Raw genomic sequence first — 16,038 nt, 5'->3', positions numbered from 1 at the left:
ATTAAAGAGGTAGTAAATGGACTAGCATTAATTTGGGTCAACAAAGTCTTAGCAAATTACAGCAGTGAGCCTTTCAACATATTACAACATATTAGAGAAATGCCAGTTTGCCATGAAAAGGCCCTGCTGGCAAAACACAATGATGTCTCCCCAGAAGGGAGCTGAATGTTTCCTCTCCATAGTGAAGGAAAAGTACCACAGAAGTAGTCATTAGATTAGCTTTATGAAGAGAGGAAAAGAAAGACAGGGCAAGCCATGCAAAGGACTGCTAGAGAATGCCATAATACCATAAGCCACCACAGACTCTGAAATTCTGATTGAAATTAAGGGTTCAAAGTTTTCACTTACATAGGTTAATTTCTAGCCTACACAATCCTAGTTATTCAATGAATGGAGCAATAAGACAGAAAATTGTTACAAGACTGATATATAACAGCACTTTTCTCATCTGACCCACTGAAATTGTATAGATATACTACAAGTATACTTCTATCTGATGGAAAAAGTAAGAATCAAAGAGCACAAATATCTTAATAGAAGTGTAGAAATGTGTAACCCTGATCTCTCAGATGCCAATGATTATTTTTTGAGGTGCTACTTATCCCAACATCAAATAACAAAATGGTGTAAAAGGAAGAGCTTGAAAAATGATTCTTGTTAGCTGATATACTGTACTAAAGAGCATTTAATCCAGGAACTCTGACATGCGAAAGGCACCATAACCAGACGGCCTTACCATCCTGAAGGGAACTGGCAACACCACGACAATAATTCATTATGATGATTTACTCAGCACTGGAGGAAAACGTATCTGTAACCCCAGATTTCTGCAATAAGTGGGATTTGGTGGATGGTTCTGAAATCATATTTTAATATCATTACTCGGACCATTTCTTATATTGGCTGGATAAAGATAAAAAGAAGAGTATGCACTGTAACTGGGACTTGGCATGGTGATGTAAAAGCTGAAAATATTAAAACACAATCACCATACATATTCCTATTCTGGTTTGTTATTTTTCTTTGTATGTTGTCTCATAAATGAATGGTATTTTTTTCTCTCATGGCCTGCAGCATTTGCTTTAAGGAATCATACTGTGGCCTTTATCTATATTTACCTGCTAGCTTATTCTTTCTTCTTGTTTTAGAAGAAAGAAAAAGTGACAGATTAGCAAATAAGATTATCAGCTTTTAAAAGCATGCTATAAATTAGAAAGCAAGAGAAGCAAAAACAAATGAATGAATGAATGATTGAATGAATGAATGAAAACAAACTTAACATCTGCCAAAAAACCCAGAACAAATACAGCATTTAAAGATTATTAAAACAGTTTTCCCTCAGTTCATTTACTTGCTGATACAGAAATATCTCACATACATCAGTCTGTACTTTTTTATTTTTGATCTGGTAAGTCAGATGAAACAAATGGTAACAATACCTTTTCTCTGATGCCCAGCACAGATGTTGCTGGCTGTTAAATCATTTGTGAATGGCAACAGAATTTAACACTATGCTCAAGATAGATACTATAAACTACACTATTTATAAGCAGCTAATGTTTTCTAACTTTATTTATTCAGCCATCAGTATGTTACCACAAAAGGGTTGTTTCTCTATTCCCATGCACAAGCAAGAACCCTGTTTCCATATCATATCGCAATCTATAGAATGCTATTTAATGCTAAAGATTTCATTACCCCTTTACGCTTTGTTCATTAATTTAATTCCATTCACACAAGAAGAATTCTGAGAAAGGATGTAGTAGGCAGCTCTTCTACGTGAAGAACTGCAGTACCCCTCTGTTCACAGCAGCAATAGGACTGCAGCAATGAATAGGCAGGTTCAGGCTGCTGGTTTCCCTTGATACTAGACTTTTGAAATCACAGCACATAAAATGGCACCACTAAAAAACAAAAACAGCTGATACCAAAGACAAAGAGGGCTTTCCACACAATTTGAATTTCCTTTGTTTCCAATAATTCAGAGAATATCCAAAGGGTACCAAAACCCTGATAAGCCAAATTGAAAGATCAACTATACAGGAAAAGAAATTTTAAAGCTGTATTTTAAACTGAAAATATCCATCTAATGCAATTTAATTTTCAGAGCAGCTTTTTGTCTAAGAACATCTGAAGGTATCAAGTGATTTCAGGCACATTGGTAACTAATCAATTTAAATATTCAATTTAAATATGGTTTAGATGCATTACAATCAACCATCTGTAGTGCCCATCTTTACACTTAATGGTTCAGCAACAATAATAGCTCTGGTAAGTCAGGACAAAAATAAATTGGTCTTCTTAGGTTATGGACAGCCATTCACTTGCAGCACTTTGTAGCATAACAAAAATATAATGCTATGGGGGTGTATAGACATTCCAGCCTTTTGGTGCTTCACCCACCTCCAAAGCAGAGGTGCTTGTTTCCAGCTGATGCCACATGGACATCAGCTAGAAGCAGCTGCAGCAGAGAAGCAACTCCAGCAACCTTTGAGGGCAACAAGCCTTGCCCTCCTTATCCCCACCACCTCTCTGGGGAAACCAGATCATCTGCAGGGGAGGGAATGGGATATGCTCACTGCCAACCAGGAGCTATGCTTGCATTATAAATCCCTTGAATCTTATATCATCTTATTGCACTGGGATTTGTTTTGCCCTATATCTGTAACTTTTTATTTTTGGTGTTTAATCCCATTTATGGTTTGGTTGTGCAGGATAGACAAAGATATAGGAGTGCAATACTGATGTCATTGTTTTGACCAGCCTTGCATAAAATTTCCACTCCTAAACTATGTCACACACCAAAAATAAACACAGGATGTTCCCAGATGAAAAAGGGAGGCAAGTGCGTGCATTATGCTTTTTCTCTACTTTCCTTTTCATCTACGTTTTTCAGAGCAGTCCCTGTAGATGCAATTCACTGAAATCACACTGTCTATATCACTCAGAAAGCAAGCAGTGATTTTATCATTTCAGTTCCTTGCTAACCAGGACCAATGAAGCCAGGAAGGAGAGTGAAGGAGTAGAATGGTATACATACATACTCATTATCCCCCACAAAACCTTATCAGTCCAGACTTTGGTTTTGGTGGTTTGTCAGTGCCTTGGGGGAGGACAGTGGTTTGCCCACCTTAAGAGCTGAAATTTGAATAATGATGTAGCTCACTTGGTGATTAAGTTGCCTTCCCATTATGGAGATTTTAAAGCAGAATATATACTTGTAGAGAGAGATTTAAATTGGGAATTTATCTGCCTTGACAAAGTCCCTTTAATTTATATGGCTTCTTAAGTAAAAGAGAAGTAAATTGTCTCAACACTATAAGCTATATTTACAAGTCAATTAAAAGTACAAAAATGCAAAAGAAAAGAATGGTGGGGGAAAAATGTCACCTTTTCTGAATCACTAATTGGCTGGAACAGCTCTAATTTAGGGCTAGAGTCTCAACTATTGTCAAACACAGAACTTTAGCTATTCAAGTCCTATTAGTGATAATAGGACTTGTTTGGTAGAAGTTCTATGCACAGAATTAAGGATGTTGCCCTTAAGAAAAAAGTATCTTTGGAAAAAATAATCCAAGTTTGATTTTCCATTTCTTTCTCTACTTCCCCAATTTACAGAAGCAGCAAATGCCATGTAGGAAGCCTGCTCAGCCCTATGGGAGGGAACAACTTGCATCAATGAACAAATTGATGGCACACTCTTGATGGTTAGAGAGAACTCGGAGAAGGTCTAAGAAGAGTTCTGTCGTCTTCTTGGATGGAAGCATGATTACTGTGACAGGAGGTGTCTCAAGGGGTGGGGAGCTAAGGAAAACTGGCAGGACATGCATCTGTCATATTGCCCCAAAGGAAACAAGTTCTGCAACGGCACAGGAAGTCCTATTCCAAGTCTACCACCCACGTAAACTTACAAATGTTCTTCAAATGCATTTAGCTAAGGAACTGAAACATGAAACCTTCAGAAAAGAAATGGGTGCTTAAAATCAAGACGTTTCTCATTGCATAGGCACATACTTTAGCTCTTTGAGGCAGATTCATCATGGTGTCTGGCTTGAAGTCATTCTTGTTCTTCCTGCACAGAACTGCTGTGATGATGATAATGATAACTGTAACCACGGCAATAGGAGCCAACACAGCCGCAATGATCCACAAGTTGTTTGGTGGGTTTTTCACCACAGCTGCATAAATTACAAAGCAGAGTCAGTGCTCCATCACCATTTCCTGTGTAAAAGCAGTATTACAATTGGCGGGGTACAGTCAAAGTGGCCTTCATGTACTAATTATCATGAAAGGATGGTGATGATGATCGATTGACTTAGATTTTTATAATAAAAAAATGGATCAACAGACTTCCACAATCAACAGTTTCAAGTTGTTTAAATCACAGATTACTAGCTCTCCTCTCAAGTCCAGGATCTCAGTTGCACTTAAATGTCTTCTTTACAGTATAAGCAAGGCATGGTAAATGCAACATATGGCAGATTGGTAGCATAGCAAAGCGGGGCCAGGCAGCACCCCAGCCCTGGGCACCAATTTAGAGGGGGCACCAGAGTAGTAGCCACCAGAGGGCCTGTGCCATAGCATGGTGCCATGAGACCAAGATATGGCAGTAGCAGCATAAGTCCAGTAAGACTCCTGCGCTCAGTACCCCCTGCCCCTCTCCAGGGTCTTTGCTCTGGGCCAAAAAACTGTTAGTAACATCTCTGCCCTAGGTATTTTCCTAAAATAAAATGCCAAGATACAGATATTATCTATGATAAAAACATACACATCTATACCAGTCCAGTTCCTATAAAAGTTATTGGTTCAGATTCACAGAAGCTGTAAATTGGCAAAGTTCCTTTGAAAATGAGGATGCTATGGCGACTCACAGCTACTAAGGAAAGGGTTCATTAAGAGTTTTACAACAAACACTTGTGAGAAAAATGCTCTTTTCTTATTAGTGTTGCTGTTGTGTTTTTCCGATTCTTTGGCATCATAGACAGACTACATCTTCTTAATTATTTCTTGTAAAAATGTAGGGGCAGGAAGAGTCATGTCCAGTCATATTGATAATTGTACCAGAATATAAATCACAGCACCAAGGGACCCTCTATATGTGCAAGTAAAGAGACAATGGGATCTAATGCACAATCCACACAATTGCGCCTCCTGCCATGCCATACATGCAAGACAAGGGACTTGATTGTGGGCTTGCATCTCAGATCCTATCGTGGCTTATTGCCAGTGAAGGGGAAGCCTGATCCCAGGGTCCCCCTGCTCCAACAAAAAGCAATTTCCTACAGTTTGGAGCCCCCTCAGTTGACAGGGATCCCAGCTGCAGATGTGCCTAAGGCACCCCCCACAGCTGGGAGATTGCAACTGCTGCAATCCCTTAGCCATGGGGGCGCACCATGCAGCTGTGCCCCTGCAGCTGGGAACCCTGTCAGTTCATTGCAGCTGGGAGATCACAGCAGCTGCATCTCCCAGTCATATTGGTGTGTGGGGTGCTCCCATGGCTGGGAGCCCTGTCAGCTGATGGGGTCCTAGTTGTGGGGGCATATGCTCCTGTGGCTGGAAGCCAGCATCAGCTGGGAGCTCCCAGGCTTTGGGATGCACATGGACCCCCACCAGCTGGGAACTCCAATCTCTGGACAGGTCTCCAAGTCACCAGAGCACAGGCTACACATGCAAATTAAACCTAGATAGAAACTGGCTATAAAGTTATTACACATTTTCCAGCAATAACTTGATAGGTGGCTGGACCTTTTTAAGGTACCATAGCTAATTTAGATGTGTAGCCAGCCTAATTAATTGTGCAATTCACCAGGTAATTGTGTAATATATGTACTGTATAGCAAAGGGCCTAATACGCATCCTCAGCTATTTGTTAGTGAACATTCATACGGAGGGCAATATTGCTAAGATTCTAGAATCCATTTGATATGAATGAAATCTCCTGGTATGTATCTTAAAATAACTTGCTGCATTTTCTCATTTCATTTCCTTTCAGAATTGCTTATGCTAATCACTATATTACATCCTTAATTATTTGATTATGAAAAGCTTACCATGATTTCTATATTCTCTTGGCTCCAGATGTAGAAAAGACAACTGTGTAAATATCACTAGTGGCCATGTACAGGTGCTAGATTTGTGCCTTTTTCGCAGCACAAAAAGAGAGCATACAGTCATTCAAGGGCTTTCTTACAGAAGAAAAATAGCTCTTTTCCAAGAAGGTTCTACCACTATGAACCAGGTAGATCTCTCCCTTCCTGCACTAAATTGAATGACTGTTTCTCTCTGGTGTTGCGGACACTCAGTATCCCACAGCCCCTTGCTCTCCCTCCCTCCAAGGGAGGGAGTGAGCTGTCAGCAGGGAGCCCTGTAGGAACCCTATCCCCTGTTCTGCCAATTGGCTGACTAGTGGTAGAAGTTGGGGAGCCATTCTCCTGCAGCAAAAATGTTCCAGAGCCCTGGGTGGGTTCCTGCCGCAAGAGAAGAGCCCCCTACCCAGTGCACTCCTCCCTTTCCAATGGGAAGCATTTGCGGAGTAGGGGATAGCTGTGTTACAGCTGAAAGTCTGCCTGAGCTCTGCATGCCTTGCTGCCATAACAAAACACCCCCACCTCTCTCTACACTGCTCCAAGCTGGCCCAGAGGTGTGCAAGCATTGGGGACTATTCTCCTGTGGGGGTAACTGGGAGGGTTTGTACTGGGAGGTCCCTCCCCTCCCACAAATCAGCTGATTGCCAGGAGAAGGGGGCATTCTCCTAGTGTCGGAGACTTCCCCCAGCTGCTCTCTGAAAAGCAGCAGCTGCCACTTGGCAGCCTGCCCCTTCTCAGGCAGGGCACAGAGTAGGCAATCAATTAAGAAGCTCCCCTAAAGGCAGGGGGGCCCAGCAAGCAGCCCTCTAGTGCCTTCTGGCAGGAGAGCTAGCTTGTGTAGGTCTCTAGCGAGGGGGCTGGAAAGCATGTATGCTCCAGCTCCCAGACTGTTTTCCTATCGGTGAGAAGTTCAGAAAGATGCTATGGCCACTGGGAAGTTCCTCAACAGTTACCCCATTTTTCTTCTTGATTTAATACAAGCTACCAGGACCTGATTCTGGAAGCTGCAGAGCATTTTCAGCTACTGTTGGCTTGACTGACTGTTGATGGCACTGAGCTCTTTCCAAACACTGGACATCTAACTACAGTAGTTACTTCACAGCTAGGTGAAAGCATGTTTTGGGCCTGACCCACAACTCCTTTTGTAGTCAGAGCTAATTATGTTGTACAAGAAAGTAGCAGAGTCATATGATCTGTGATGTTTTGCATTCAAGCTAACAGTAACTGCATGCTTCATTGGATCTTTAAGGGCTAGTATAATCCCTGAATGTTAAGTACCCCTTCTGTGAGAAAGGTTCCCTCTTTAATGATCTTGTGTAAATAAATGAATAACATTGTAACAGCTAGTTAGGAGAGAGGTCTCGGTTGGCCCTTTTTCTGAAAAGCAAAGGCTTTAGCTTGGGCCAAATTTTATCTAACAATGCCCATTTTAATTACCAGCTACCACAGTGGTAGTAGTGAATAACAAACGCTTGTAGTAGAGGCTCCTAACTGCTGAAAGATAAGTAGGTATTTCTGAAATCACTCTGAAGAGGACAGAGAAAAAGGACAATTGTGTGCTTAATACACAGGATTGAGGCTCAAGAGATCTGGTTTCTGCTATTATCTCTGTCACAGGCTTCCTGCGTGATTTAGGATCAGTTGCTTCAGACCTGACCCAATGTTCACATAAATCAACAGGTCTTATTACCACTGATTACCACGGGCTTCATAATAATCATGTTTTTTCCTACTTTTTGTCATGTCTACTCAGACTGTGAGTCCTCAAGTCAGGTATTTTCTATCTCAAAGTGCAGCACCTGTTACAGCAGGGCTGCTTTATTACAATACAAATCATATTATGTAAGAGTGAAGTGCTTGTTACAGAACTTTCTTACAATTACAAATAAATACACATATTATGTCCAAACTGAGGCAATGGGAATACTTTCTTTCCACTGTAAAGTATTCATATTGTTCCTTCCGGTCAAATGATCTAATCTCCGAGTTTTAGCATAGAGTCTTCTTCATGTTACACTCCCAAACGGCAGTTTTATCCAGCCACGTAACTGACATTTTTTGGCACTTATGCATAGTTTGCAATCCTATTCCACTTAAAGTCGCTTACTCAGACCTCCTTTTGAAGCAGCCTCTCTCCTCACGTGGGGCAGCCAAGAGAGTGAGATCTGTGGAGTAAGATGAAAGCAAGCAAGCCAGAAGATGGTAGCTCAGTGAGACAGATACCACTCTAAAAGAGTGGGTGGGGCCTACATTCTAATCTGGACCTTTGCTCTTTATCTGGTGAATATTAAATGCAAGGACCAGTGACTCAGCTTCAAAAGGAGGACGAGAGAGAGGACTGGATAATACCTAACCTACGGCCTGGTAGGTAGTGTTGTGAAGTTGGAGAAATACAGGTTTGGAGAATTTCTTGGGTGAGTGACATAGCAGCCTCCTTCCCCACCACTATTTTTGTTGGGCTACAATATGGGGATTTATATTCAGGTATGTGTATACAGAGTCCCAGCCCAAGCACAGCCTACTGAACATACTTATGTGTCCACACCATAGGTAAAATAAAATTGCAAATATTGTGTAAGTGCCAAAATGGCAATTATGCAGCTAGGCAAATGTCATTTGCTAGTGTGAAGGCAAATGAGATTCTGCCTTTTGGTACCCAAAACCAAAAATGTATTTTATGTGCATTTGTCATATCATTCTGTATGGAAACTTTATTTCAATTTGGATGGAAATCTGCAGCTGAGGGAATTGCCTTATAAAACTGTACAAGCATGCAGTATATACAGCTATCTATTTGAAAATATGAAACATACCCAAAAGAAGTCAGTATATTTTTCTGATTTATAGCTGTACTAGCAGAAAAGGCTCTTTGAAGCATTTTTAATGGGAAACAATGTAATTTGTATTTAAGTTAACATAATTTATGCAAACAGGGATCAAAATTAGTGTTTTCAGCAGAAAAAAAATTGAAATCAATCATTCAGTAGCATCCAACCCACGACCAGACCAGGAGATATACTGCAGTCACTGGTTATGGTACTATTGTACCATTTGAGCCTGTTTTCTGACTTAATCTCATGCTTATTGCCAATCTTTAATCATTTGTTACAATTAGTTCCTCTTTTCCTATCAATTTGCTATGCAGCTGTTCCAAGTGCTTCATTCATGCAGATAGGAAGGCTGATTGTGACAGGGTGCCTAGCATGCCTGTCACATTAAGCAGAGAGATGCCTCTAGCTCAGGCAGCAACCAGGTAAAACACCTGACTGAAGGCAGGCGGGGCTTAAGGTATATATAAGCCCAGGGCCTGAGATAGGCAGGCAGTCTCATGCAGGTAGCTGACAGGGACAGAGCTCCTGAGCAGCAGCTGGGACCTCCTTACCACCCCTTAGTCTATTCCACAAACCACCAGGCATTCCCCAGCCCAAAGGCTGCAGATCCACAGATGTGCTTGGTGTGAGAAAGCTGCTGAGAGTGATTCTGGCTCACACCAAGCATGTCTGTGTGTCTGCAGCCTTTGGGCTGGGGAACATCTGGTGGTTTGTGGAACAGACTACTAAAAGGAGGCGAGGAGGTCCCAGCTGGCCTAGGGAGATAGGAGCCAGAGGGCCCAGAACAGGGGGCCATAGGGCTCATAGAGTAGGTAGGGCCAAGGTGCCCATAGGACTCACTGACCTAGGAGTGGGGCCAGGACTCAGGAAGGAGCCACAGATGGATACTGTCAGGGTTGGAGAGCCCATGGGTCTCAAGTGGCCTAGGAGCAGGGCCAGGGTCTAAGGAGAATAACCAAAGGCCAGGAGGACCACAGCCAGAGACTGAGGGGGCTATAGCTCAGAGGCGCTTGGTGTAAAGATGAACAGAGCCAAAAGCTCATACCCTGTAGGGGAAGTTATGATTTGATTAGTATGTGCAACATCTGCAAGGCATTGGCATGGGTACTGAGGAGGTATAGCCCATGTAATTAGCCCTTAAGGCAGTGAGGGCCTGTGTGAGGTGCTGGTTTTGTTGTTATGGATTCAAAAGTCGCCTGCTTTCATGTAATATGCTGCAAATGTAAATGCTTTCATCAACAAAAATCCTCCCTTCTTTTAAAAACTTGTTTCACATTACAATTCCAGAACTGTGGGACAGATTTTTAAAATACAGAATGAAAAAAAATGTTTATATATTACAGTCATCTGAGCTCAAGAGTGTGAGACCAGGCTGGGGAGCCCTAGGGCAAGCCTCCCTTTTTCTAGAAGATAAATACATCAAGGCATGGCAGGAAAGGGGAAGAAGAGATTGCCCAAAGAGAGAAGTTGATAAGGGCTGAGGGGGCTCCAGGTTTGATTGGATAGGTTTGATTCCAAAAGGATAAATATCTCAGCATTCGAAGTGGGAAGGATAAATTAGTCAAAAACTTAAAATCATACCTCAGACTGTCTACCATACAAAATAAAATTCAAAGCTCCATCATGCATTCAAAACACTGCACCAGGAAGGCAGAACAAAATCTACCCTGGGATCCAAAAGAACCAGTGGGGGGTTTTTTTAAGTCTGAACATGAACTTAATGTCCTTCAAATCACTAATGGAATTGCTAAGAAAAAAAAGGAGCTTTAATTTTACCTTGCAAGAATAATTACACTTCATTTTTCCTCTACATTTTTCTGAATTAGTTTATTGTACCTTCATACTGGAAATTGCATACACAAAATAAAACATTCAGTACACTAACCTCTTGGATCAAACTCCCTAATTAATTACCTGATTTCCATTATCAACGGTGTCACGCAACTTAAAAAGCTCTGACAGGTGAAAGTGAATGTCTCTAAAGAAATTTTTTCCATTGGTATTCAGATTTCTGCAGCTGCTTTATATACATTAAATCTGACGGACCTCTAGATAGCTCAACTGCTTTGTGCCCTTCATTTTCATTTATGCCAAGATAGTTAACTAGCGATTTACTTTTAATTTGTGTGAGCTCATTAATTTTCAGGTTTTGACATTATGGAATTTTAGTCAGTTTGGGAGATAAGTTCAGCTTCACAGTCTCATATAGGTGACATGAGAGCTATAACTAGAGTTATAGAGAACTACAGGTGTAGCTGACAGTGATGCCGTTCAACCAAAAATAACATTATTTTAAAATGTTTTAAAGGTTCATTATTTTTATATAGCAAACATCTACCTGATTTAAGCAATTACTAAAATGAGGGTGGCTCTAAAAACAAGTCAATAAGCATTCCCCATAGTTAATGTTGCATTTTGAAAATTAGTTCTGAGAAATAACAATAGGCGTGACTAAAACAGAGGAATCAAAGGGGGGGAAAAAAGGATTCTTACGATCAGCTTGTACTTGGATGACATAACCTAATGTCAAGGCCATCCTTTGTGAATCAACAGTGCTCAGAATTTTGGCAGCTGCAGTGCCCAGCAACGGTTTTCCATTGTATAAAGTATAGTAAGTGAGTTCAGCAGGCTCCTTGGGACCTGGAATACGCTGCATTTTTACCATCTAACAAAAAGAGAAGGACAAAGAAACTGTGTTTATATTGTACCATTCTTAGATCCTGATCCTGCAAAAGGCTACATGAATGCAGACCTCTGTGTTTACATGGAATCTCATTGAAATAAATGGACTTCTACACAAGCATAGGCTCCAAATAAAACTTCTCATGGAAACAGGTCTTTACAATGCTTCATACAACATTACGTTCATCAAGTCTATAACAGTCACTGAAGTTCCCATCTTTCTAATGGGAAATCCTAGATTAGGAAAAGGATATGGTGAGAACAAGGAAAGAAGTGAATATAAAAATAAAATCTATTAGGCTATGAAGAAGCAATTTTGTAATTAAATGAAAGAGGTACATCTTTGATTTTACAGCTATGTTTTAATAGACCGTTTCTAAATGAAACAAACATGCACATCTACTCACAAGCCTAAGTGGTAGACAAAAAGAATGATACTCTTTTGACTCCCTTCTGTTACAATGGCGGACTTGGAAAGTGCGACTGTTTTTCTTTCTTGAATTAGGTGGATACATGTAAAATATTTATGATCATACATAAAGTAGAGAGAAAATGCCTGTGTGAGGTGCTGGTTTTGTTGTTATGGATTCAAAAGTGGCCTGCTTTCATGTGATATGCTGCAAACGTAAATGCTTTCATCAACAAAAATCCTCCCTTCTTTTAAAAACTTGTTTCACATTACAATCCCAGAACTGTGGGACAAATTTTTAAAATACAGAATGAAAAAAAATGTTTATATATTACAGTAAGTGACATTTGTAAGGGGGTGAGAAACTACAGAAAATAACTGACAATTTGGCTTTTGAAATTGCAAACAGAAAATACCGAATTTCATTTCATTAGAGCAGCTGGCTAATTTTGTGCAGAGACAGAATGTGCTCCTGTGGGAATACCGAGTGAGAAATGCCACCAAATGAGAGAAAGAAGGCAGTCCACAATGGCTGTATCCTGGATAGATCAATAGAAAAACACTCAGGGCTCAAAACCTCATCTGCTTGCGGCCATCCAATTTTCAAACCAAAGCTATTTAAAACTAATCCCTGACTGCATTGCAAAGAATCCCAGAACAATGCAGAAGTCAGATACAGCTTTTCCTAGCTCATATGACAGAAGACCTAGGACAAATTATCCTATCACCCTTGAAAATAGAAAAATATATCTCTTCCCAACGTTAAATTACCAATAACTACTAGGTTATTTCTGCTAAGGTTTGCATGTAACAACAAATTACATAGCAGACAAAAGGGAAAATATCCTTTAAGTGCAGATTAACTAATGTTAATTTCCAATGAAGAAGAGACATGAAAATATATATAACCTGCCTGATTTCTTAAATAGAAATCATTTGTGATGACCTAACATTACTCATTTACTGCCTTGATATTCACAAGTAAGGATGGCCAAACTCATTCCATCTAAATGTTTTTCACATCAATCTATGAAGACAAAGACTCCTTTTAAAGTATCTGGATACAGCTAATATTTGACGACCTGCACAGTGTAGCTGCCCACTGTAGTAGCACGTTTAAATCGTCTTCCTTGTTGATGGGACATCATGAACAGTGGGGCCAGACGCTGCTCCATCAATCTTGCAAAGCTCTGGTTGTTCAATCCCAATAATGTAATGTCAACCCCTTGTATAACTGTGAGAATGGAGAAAATCATTTATCAGCAGATTGTGCAGGGACAAATGAAATAACACATTAGCTAAAGTAGTACTTGTGACAAAGATGTACAAGCTACTTTGGAAGAAAAACAACCTGACATGATTTCACCTAAATTACACAATCTCAATAATTCCCATTGCGAGTATAATGTGCCTGCGTTCCAGTCAGCGTACTATTCTTCTCAGATAATCTGTCAACTACATTTCTGTACACTGAGAAGAAAATCCTTCGGCAGTGTTCTTCGCTTTTTAGTTTACCAAACAGCTTTTGAGAAACTCAATCTACACCAAACTTCAAAGCAAAATAGAAGCCAACCCTTAAGTGAAAACTTGCTTGAGGGTTGTCTGCTCTTATGCTCATCAGAAGGCCACCTAGATGCTTTTGTTAGGCAAAAAAGGAATAGTTTTTCATCCAATACTCTGCAAATTTAAAATTGAAATTCTACAGGATAGTTTGACAAAAATATTCGGTATTCTAAGGTAATGAACAGTAGTAGAAATCATTATTGAATACACATTTGATTTAATACAATCCAGAGTCTTAAAGAATTCACAGTACATGAACATTTCTTGAACTTAGGTATACCTCAGGGTATGTAGCACACTTCTAGAAGGTACCCAAGAGAAAGAAACAGGAAGCCATAAGAAAAGGAAGAAGATAAAATAACTAACTCTACAGTATCTATTAGGTTGTAAGAGAGGCTTAGTTATATAGATATAAGGGACAATTCTATTACCCTTTAAATATCCAATTGGCAGTTTTCCAGCCATGTAAGTGGCATTTTAGCATTTATGCACAGTTTGCAATTCTATTCCCAGTGTGGTAATCAGTGTAGACATGTAAGTGTAAGCATCTACATAATTACTGAGCATGAGCAGTAGGATACATAGTAGCCAGGCAGGTATATGGCTATGTGTGTGTATTTATCACAAAATTCTTCTCAGCAAAAGTCTGACTAGTAAGGGAAAGGAAAAAAAGAAACGTTCTTGCATATTTTAGCTCCAGTCACTGATTGCTTAGGGCCCTTGTTCAGGATCTCCTGCTTCCTGCGCAAGTGCTGTAACCAATCAGTTTTTGGAGCCAAAGGCAGAACCCTTTGGCTTCCTCCCCATGCTGGCACTCCTTGCCACCTCGCCCCCACGCATGGGGAACAGAATCACAAACTGTGTAAAGCACGATACAATTCAGCTCAAAGTGGGGGTTTTTTGTTGCGTGCGAGAGAGAATCATAGGGATACAAAGCACTTGATACAACAGACTTAAAAAGTAGTAGGTTATCCAAAAAAGTTTGAGAACCACTGTCATACACTAACTGCATTCATCTGCTTTCACTATTTCTGAAGAGGCACTTCAGAGCTTTAAAGCATTTACTTGCAGGTTTTTCAAAGCATAATTCCTACTAGCATATTTACAATATCCCACTTAGCCAATGGGAATTTTGTGGGGCCAAGAACTAGAGAATTATTTCACAAAACCTAATCCAAAACATTTTGAAATCAGTGGAATCTTTTCTCTGATTTCAATGGACTTTGAATGAAACCTGTGAGAAAATGGAACATGGTCTCTTCATTGGGCTTTGTCTTCATCTCAAAAGCAGAAATAATTAGAACAAGGATGCCAAATATTTTGAGGACTTAACCTTAAATATAATTCTCCATAGAAATAAAACAGTACCTGTAATCACCCAGTAATCTCTAGTTGATTCTGAGACATCAAGGTTTGGATACTCCAAAGCTTAAAAAAAAGTTACATTATAATATGAAAACATCTGACATGCTGTACATCCCTAAAATATAACTTATATGGCTTATGTTATCATTTGTATATTTATTTTATTATTATTTATATTATGCATATTATACATTTGCATAGGTTACATAGGTGGCCCTCCTCCTGGACCTCCTTTGACTATATAAACCACACCATAATTTTGTCCTAAATTAATAATAAAATAAACTCAGGGCAGATTCCAGTAACTTTACTCAAATATGCACTAAATAGCACTTTACTCATCAGGTAGACACCAGTGATTTCAAAGGGAGTGTTCATGGAGTAATGTACTATGCATGTAATGATGTTGTTGGAATATATACCATATACACATAAAAATAAGGGATTTAAGTTAATCAATCTTTACCAGTTACATAAAATATATTTTATATAATATTATTGCAGCAAAACATTTCATGATGAGAAGCTGTGTGTCAACGATCTACATGTAAATAAAGTTTCTGAAACCATCCATGGTTTTACTTATACACTGATATTTACTATACACCTATGAAAAATTTGTGTTTGTAATTTTAATGCTTGTTCATTTTTTGGAGATATAAAAGTGCCTTATAATATGAAGTTCAACAAGCAATTAATTCACAGTATAGACCTGCAGCTTTCTCATTACAATATGAAAATATGGAGAGCATTTAATCTATAATATGCAGCAGCTGAATCACTGCAGAATTAAAAAAAAATAAAGTGGTTTGAAATCTTAAACTCTGCAAAGCATCTGACTTTGCACAATAACTACTTTATGTGGAATGTTATTACCTCTCCTTTAGTTGTGCATTTATACAACAGGTTGTTAAGGCTCTGGAAGAGGCCATTATAACCAATTGGGAAATAATGAGTTCTGAAAATAATGTGGATATTTACTTGCTAGACTGAAGCCTTTACAGTGTCAGGTTAATAAGCATCTAACATTTTTTCTAAGTAAACATTTACACAAGAGACAGTATCAGTCTGAGGTCATATACGCTGCATGGAAGCAGATTCA

The 16,038-nt window shown here is 39.6% G+C and overlaps 1 protein-coding gene across 1 annotated transcript in view; it reads right to left on the bottom strand.

Annotated features, from left to right (window-relative positions):
- The window catches only part of KIAA1549L (KIAA1549 like), a 250,006-nt gene that overhangs the window by 89,210 nt on the left and 144,758 nt on the right, over positions 1 to 16,038 (bottom strand). The window contains exons 8-11 of the mRNA XM_025215928.1: positions 14,940 to 14,999; positions 13,091 to 13,242; positions 11,411 to 11,582; positions 4,015 to 4,178 (exon numbers count right to left, since the gene is read on the bottom strand). Of these exons, the coding sequence (XP_025071713.1) occupies positions 4,015 to 4,178; positions 11,411 to 11,582; positions 13,091 to 13,242; positions 14,940 to 14,999 (548 nt within the window). The remainder of the gene's footprint in view (positions 1 to 4,014; positions 4,179 to 11,410; positions 11,583 to 13,090; positions 13,243 to 14,939; positions 15,000 to 16,038) is intronic.

This window comes from Alligator sinensis, unplaced genomic scaffold (assembly GCF_000455745.1).
Source record: "Alligator sinensis unplaced genomic scaffold, ASM45574v1 scaffold57_1, whole genome shotgun sequence".
NCBI classification, from domain to species: domain Eukaryota; kingdom Metazoa; phylum Chordata; order Crocodylia; family Alligatoridae; genus Alligator; species Alligator sinensis.
Note: the sequence above shows the minus strand (reverse complement) of the source record. Positions and strands in the feature narration are given on the sequence as shown.